The following is an 8,032-nucleotide window of genomic DNA, read 5'->3' on the forward strand; positions in this document are numbered from 1 at the left end:
CGAGTATATTATTAATTTACATTCATTCTTTTCTTTGTAATAGGGAAACCATGACCTTCCTAGCTACTATTGTTATTATTCCTATAGGCATTCTTTTCATCCTTTCTGGCCTAATTGTAAATATTATTCAAGTAACATAACATTCACATAAATATATTATTAATTTACAAAATTTTAATATTTTTTTAAAATTATCTCTCTGAATAGCATGTTTGGCCTAAACATTTAAATTTTTTCTATAAAAATAAATATGTTGAATATCTTGTAATACCAATGTTGTATCAAAATATGTTAGAGTAACTTAGAGATTATATCTTTAGATTAGTTTTCCTTTTTGTTTTGGAAAGATAAAATTTAAATCAAAATCTAAAATAAATAAAATTCCTAAATTATTAAAAATTCTAAATAAATAAAAATTTAAATTATTTAAACCATTACATGAAAGTTAGCCTTATTTTTAGTTGTCTCTATTGGAAGAACAATTTAATATTGACAAGGGTCTAAATCTACAACTACATCAAAGAAATTAAAAAAGAAGAAGAACCGAGGTAGCAAAATTGAAGTGAATCAGGAAAACATGTGTAAATATGTTTATCAAAATAGATATAATTAATTCTTGTTTAACAAGTTTAGGATCTAATATCAATTTTACTAACGAGAAAGAGTTAACTGTAGTCAATTAATTTGTTTTGATGCATGAGATTGGGTCACACTTAATAATCCAAACCAACAACATATACCAGCAACCAATATATCAGCTCAATAATCTAAATAAAAAATCAAAAAAATATGAACCTTTAAATGGAGTGACGCGGAGGAGGCTAGGGTTAGTTACGCGGAGGAGGCGGTGACGTGCAAGCAGTGACGCAGAGGCACGCGGAGGAGGCGGTGACGCTCAACCAGTGACGCGGAGCCACGCGAAAGAGGTGGTGACGCCCAAACAGTGACGCGAAGGCAGCGGAGGAGGCGGTCACGCGTAGGCTCGCAGAGGCACACGAAGGAGGCGGTCACGCGGAGGCACACGGAGGAGGCGCTGACACAGAGGCACACGGAGGAGGTGCTGACACGGAGGAGGCGAAGGACTCTCCCGGAGCAGTGACGGCCGCAGAGGCAGAGTTGAAGAACGACGAAAATTCTAGGTTTTCAAATTTGGGGCAAGTTCTGTGAGTGTTGGGAAAGCGAAGACAAATTTTTTTATATATAGTCCCAGTATGCGTCGACCACATCCGACGCATACTTTAAAATATTTAATTTTAACTAAATTTAAAATCGAATTCAAAATTTAAAAAATAAATTAAAACTTTTTTTATATAACAAAAAAATTAATTTAATGTATAAAAATATTTAATTTCATTATACAACAATTTTTTTTTTAATTTATAAAAAAACAATTTAATTTAATTTATACAATAAAAAATTAATTAATTTATACAATAAAAAATTACTTTAATTTTTACAAAATAATTTAATTTAATTTCTACAACATAAAATTAATTTAATTTGTAAAAAAAATTTATTTAATTTATACAACAATAAACAAATTTAATTTATACAAAAACTAAATTAAGTATAATTTGTATGTGACATAACATCTACTACCACAAATATCAATGAACCCTATTATTGAAATTGCTCATGATACCCTCATCATCCCTTCTAACTTATAATTCAAAATTTAATAATAAAATATATTCCATGATTCTAAGTTAATTCTATATACTATCACGAAATGACTCATATTTCTCAATCAGCCTTTACAATGCGCTTCTTAGTTCAACTCTTACCTTGACAATGGACTAGGGTTATTAACTTATAATCCAAAATGTAATCATGAACTCTATTTCATGATTTTAAGTTCATTCTATATCACACCCAGTCGAAATTTACTTATTTTTGTTACATTTATTAAGAACTAAGTCTACTAGAATTACTATGTCAAAGGCCTAATATAAGGAATATTGCATATGTGTCATCTCATCACTTAAAACTTACTACATTATTATGTGCTTCAGTTGGAAAACATCAATTTCTTTTCGAGATCATACTCAGTAATTATAACAATGACATTTATAGAGCATGTAGTCAACTTTGGAACACTTTGGATATTGTAGCAATCTAACAATTAAGAATAAGTTACTTACTCATAAAATAAGTAAGAATAAAAAATAATAACATAAATAATAATCATAAATAATGAAAAAAAATAAAGTTAATGGGATCACGGTTTGAGTTACCAATCATGCGGAAATTTTTATGCTCTTACATTAAATCCCTCACTCCTTTGTGACTGCTTCTTGCATCGTGGAATATAACAAATAAATTTTGCAACATCATACTGGTGTTTTCAAAGTTTGAACCCTAAATTAAGGGTTGAAAAACTAAAAAAGAAAATTATAATGCAATATACATTATTAATTAAGGGTTAGGCATGCTACCAAGTTAAGTGACAAATTTTATCATATTGAAAAGGGTGTAAAAGATGGGAACTTAAACCACAATTCATGCATAGAGGTTTAATTTCATGCTATGTTTTATATGGTTTGATATTTTGATTAATTATCCTATTATGGCCGCCATTTTCCCGTCATAGTAAAACATACCTATTTTATATTGGATCCAAGAACAAACTTTGATTCCTCTAATCTTATATTAATCATAGAATATATGCCAAGTTTGAAATAACGTAAATAGTATTATTTTTATTTTGTATGGTTTCTCACACTAGACCTAGCTGCCAATAGCTGGAACCTTTGTTTATAAGAAAGTACCATTCAATGTCTTTTGTGTTGACAACCTTCTTCTAACAAACTTTCAACTCTTTTTGCCTACAAATGTTTGTATGTCCATCTTTAGGTTTTCCTTTTTTTTTCCAAAGTGCAATTTCAATAAAAAGCTTTTCTTCAATTATTTGATCAATACACGATTCAGCTTCTCTTTTAAAATGAAAACTTTGTGCTATGCAAGTGAACAATGTGCCCATATTTAGCTTTCCCAAAGTGCTATTTTAATACAAAACCTTTTTACCTCAATCATTCAATTAATCTATTTTCAAAAAGAAATATAATAAACATAACAACAACAAATAAGTTAAACAATTAATAGTTTTTTTTTACTGAACCAATGTAGATTTAGTGATTGTTATAGGCTAATCACGAGAATCACCTAATAACAATCACTATGATGGATAGTTTATCATATGTCTTTATAGATTATAGTTTGTAGATCACACTTATACGTGTTAATAACGAATTTAGGCAGTTATAGTTTTTTTTTTAAGTAACTTAGCACATATATAGTTACAATTTTATGCATTCATTATTCATCATATAGAAATACCATTGAATGCATATATTTGAACTATTTTTCTAATTTACAGCTGAAAGGTTTAAACAAACTTTATATTCTAAACCTATAATCACATTAGAAATTCTGATCAAAATATTGAATCTTCAATATACATTACAAGAAAATCATACAATAGAAACCAATTTTTAAAAACAAAAAATAATTAATTGTTACAATAACTAAATTAGAAACCATTGTAAAGACTAAACAAATTTTGGTTTCTAAATTAGTTTTTATTATTGTTAAATGATTTCTAAATTGGTATCTAATTAGCAACCAATGTTTTTGCTACCAATTTTAAAAACTAAATAATTGGTAGTTAAAATCTTGATAGCTAATTAGATATCAATTTAGAAATTATTAAACAATAATATAAATTAATTTAGAAATTTTCTTTTTTTAGTTTTTAAAATGGTCTCTAATTTAGTTATTATAACCACTAATTATTTTTTTTTCTAAAATTGATTTTTGTTTTATGTTTTTCTTTTATAGTGATATAAGAGAATGATCAAAATGTTAGAGTGAGAACTAGTAATCCTATCTTACAAAATATGAGAAATTGAGGTAAAGTGTAAATCCAAAATTCTCAGAGTCAGAAAGAGAACTGTTAGCATTTTTTAAATTCCAGACTTATTCGGTGCAGATATATTCATATCTAACACAAATAATCAGTTTTATTACTCACATTTTAATTAAACAAAAGTATTATTATATCATAATTGAAAATATAACAAAATATCTTACTAAATTTAATACAACATTAAAAGTTAATTACAAAACGTAACGTAAATCGATTGCTTGTATAATATAACCCAACCCCCACGTATTTTCCTTTTCTTTACATACGTATACATATGCATATATATAACTTCTTTTTGGATTCAAACTAAACTTTGAAAAACTCGCACATTGCATTGCACTTAGACTAATAATGTAACAACGCGTAACCACGAAATTTTGGTTAACTTATACGAAGTAGTCTAGGAAAGAAACTAGAAAGTGTAGTACTCATTTAAGAACATCATACGAACTAATTTGTAACATGTACCTCCGTGGCAGCAAAAAAGGAAGGGTAAGAACCCCTTATGAACCTTCCATAGTTAATCACTTAATCCATAAGGAAGGGTTGTGGGGGAACACTTGAATACACTAAAGTGAACAAAGGGGCACGTGTCCCCAACATTGGATTGCTTTTGGAGCTTCCAAGGTTCATGCTTGAAATGAAGCTTCCCACTTTTTTCTTGTCCATGACCAACGATTAATTTCCGAAAAGACAACCAATGGGTCCCTTGTTGGCTGTTCAGTGTTTTAGCCAGATCATGTTTTTTGGCCGTTGAATTCCTCTATTAATAATCCCAAACACGGTGTGTTCTAGCTGTACTTCGATTGAACACGTCAACTACTTGTTCATTTCAACACTTTCAAACGATGACATTAATTTTATTTCCACGAAAAGCCCCTCCCTTATTTAATGTTCTTAATTCACATTTTATAAATTTAATGGAATGCATAAGAGCGTTTGTTGTGTCCATTTCAAAACACCACCCACTTTCTTTTCATTCATTATATTTCCTTTGTCATACTCCATAATCATTATAAAAAAATTAAAACGAATCACTATATAATCTGCTCTTCACCTTCCACTTTCTCACACCGGGTTCTCTTTTCTTCTACGAGGTGCATTAAGCCAGCCTCGTAGTAGAATCAAGAAACCCTTCTTCTTCTCTATTTCCTTTTCATATTCATATCACCACTCCTTTCATCCAAAGGGACTTCAACACTATATTTACCTATATTTTATTTCTTCACTTAGTTGCAAACATATTCATTATTATTGTAATTATATAGTTCGAGAAATGGAGGTACATTCTCCTGTTGTGGCAAAGAGATTATGGAATGTGATGAGGATAACCTTCTTCATGATAAGGAAGGGTCTTATATCAAAAAGGAAGATGATCATGGACATGAACTTGATGATGAAGAAAGGGAACGTGAGAAAATCTCTAAGCAATCTCATGTCATCACATCATCATCACCACAACCCTGAGAGCGTGACACGAGGTGGCTTAGGGGTGCATTATGAATTCTCATGCAGCAATAGTCCAAATCCTGTTTTCTTCCACATGCCAAAGCGCAAGCACCATTTCAACTTTCCCTGCATTCATACCCCTGAAGTTCTCGACGATGAACACCGTTTTTCATTCGAAGTTGAAAGTGATGTGCCTAAGGGTGTGGTTACCGTGCCAAAAACCCCAGAATATATGTACAACATATTTGTTCCTGGAGAAAAAAGCCCTCTTCTCTCACCGTTTTCTGTGAGAGTGTCCAATTATTCTGCATTGGATGAAAGTGAGGAAATTGGAAATGATGATCATGTTGTTGATGATCAGGCTGAGGATTTTATCAGAAAGTTCCATGACCAGCTTAGGTCGCAAAGCCCCGTGCAGTTCCTAGGTTACTAATTAATGATATAAAGAAGAAACGAACCATGTAGTTACAGTAATAATGATGCATTGCACTTCTTCAAATGCTCTACTACTGAATGCTGATCAGTTTCATCTTGTAGAGAGCCTCAATTCGGCATTTCATTTGCTGTGTAAATTGGTGTCGTGCTGTTTATTATCCATGATCGGTTTTGACATTAAATATTTTTGTTTTCATTCTGTACTTCAGTTGTTTCATTTGTCTAGAAACCTAAAATGATAAGAATTGTTTTTTAATGTAGACATTATTTTTGTGGTAACATGTTGTATGCTCATTTTTCCATGTATAAATTAGAATAAAGTATCTTGAATGGGAATTTTTATATTACTAACCCTGTGGCATGATGGTACATCGTTGTGGGCATGTAGGTGGAGCAACATTTTGTTCTGTTATCTTGAATATATTTTTTTTGCCTTTTTCATAGACATGTGAGATCCCCCACCTACCATTTCTAACTACCATTAATTAACGGTTTCCATTTTGATTTTCATTTAACCACCCCTCATGTTTGTGTGTGTTGGTTGTATGCTATGATGCCTATTCTCCTTAGGACGTAGATAGTTAGGTTCGATGTTGAATGATTTGCGTGAAAGTATAAAATATGGAAGAGTGTGGAAGCTAGCTAGCGATTTCGGAGTAGTTGCTATATTTTTGACTTATTTACTTGATGTTATTAACAGCAGACATATTTGACATACTCATAAAAACATTTATTTAATAACTCAATAAATTAATATTTTAATTATATTTATTTTATTTTTTAATTTAAAATATTATTATTAAGGTTTACACGCTTCAACTTATCAACATAATTAGTAAAAAATAATCAATACAATGAGAAATCAATATAATTAGTAAAATACAATCAATACCATGAGAAATTGGGTTTATAGCCATGCAAGGAAAATATTATGATTATGAGAGTAAAGACTTAAGAATTCTTAGATTGTATATTTTTTTTTATCTAACTACATTGAGATTTATTTATCAAAAGTAAACTTCTTTATCTATTGTATTGGTAGGGTCCGTATGACCGATATCATGACTTGGGAAGCCGATCGACATCACAAAGACCATTACGCTTAAGCAGGATTAATGAGGCTAATCAACCATCACACACTAGGTAATTAATCCCTAAGCATGACTCAACTCCCTAAATCGGCCCAATAAGAAAGAGCCCATGGTAACCATATAAATAGGCATAAGTTCCAAGAATTAGCTACGTTATTATACAATGCTCAAGATATCGAGTGTTGAATACTGAATTCTGACTTGAGCGTCAGAGTGCCTTTTGCAGGTACCGTCCGAGCTTGGACATCGCAGAGACTGAGGGGAAGCGCAGCAGAAGGAGAGTAAGGAGCCCGCTTTAGGAAGGAGGGAACAATTGACCGATTGACCGAGGAGTAGCTCAAATTGTTCTCTTGGTTCCAACCCTGTTCGAGAATAATTGGTGTCCACCGTGGGGCCGAGAGAATTAGCAGGAAGAGGAGAGTAAATGGTATCAACCCGAAGCGAGAGGATGTCTGAAGCTGAGCAAATGACACTTTTGATGTCTCTTCAAAGAGAGATGGTTGAAATGAAGAGAATGAACGAGGAAAGCAAGCAAAAGAATGATGATGAGATTCTGGCTCTTCGAAAGGAGAATGAAGAAATGAAGATAATGTTTGGGTAAGGGGGACCATTTGCCGGACTGAACAACCTTGTCGGGAAGTCCTTCACCACCCGTACCGGCTCTAAGACTGTGGAGGAGTCGAAGGATAAGGTCCACACCCAGGAAGTCGACAACGAATCTTATCCAAATAAGTCGCCCCCACGACCGGTACTCTGGACTCGGCTCGCCGACACCCATTCACCGACTCCATAATCAGAGTACCACTACTAGATAAGTGGAAATGCTTTAATAGAGATCGTTATGATGGCACGACCGACCTTGACGAGCACATGGACGTGTACACCACACACATGAGCTTGTACACTTCAGACGACGCAGTTCTATGCCTAGTGTTTCCCACATCACTGAAAGGAGGAGCTTTGAGCTGGTTTACGAAGATCCCTCCAAACTCCGTCGATTGCTTTGAGACACTAGTGTCCAAATTTGAGACCAGTTCGCCACCCCGCTGACCGCATCATCTGACCTCCATTGCCCTGGTCGGCATTCGCCAGGAGAAAGGGGAATCACTGAAGAAGTTCATGGACAGGTTTG

The 8,032-nt window shown here is 32.7% G+C and overlaps 1 protein-coding gene across 1 annotated transcript; it reads left to right on the plus strand.

Moving 5' to 3' along the window:
- The first annotated feature begins 4,956 nt into the window (after positions 1–4,956).
- LOC137813739 (uncharacterized) lies at positions 4,957–6,012 on the plus strand. The gene has a single exon (XM_068616153.2). It carries the CDS (start codon positions 5,202–5,204, stop codon positions 5,805–5,807), a length of 606 nt encoding a protein of 201 aa, XP_068472254.1. The 5' UTR covers positions 4,957–5,201; the 3' UTR covers positions 5,808–6,012.
- Positions 6,013–8,032: the final 2,020 nt, after the last annotated feature.

This window comes from Phaseolus vulgaris, chromosome 1 (assembly GCF_051622355.1).
Source record: "Phaseolus vulgaris cultivar YP4 chromosome 1, ASM5162235v1, whole genome shotgun sequence".
Classification (NCBI taxonomy): domain Eukaryota; kingdom Viridiplantae; phylum Streptophyta; class Magnoliopsida; order Fabales; family Fabaceae; genus Phaseolus; species Phaseolus vulgaris.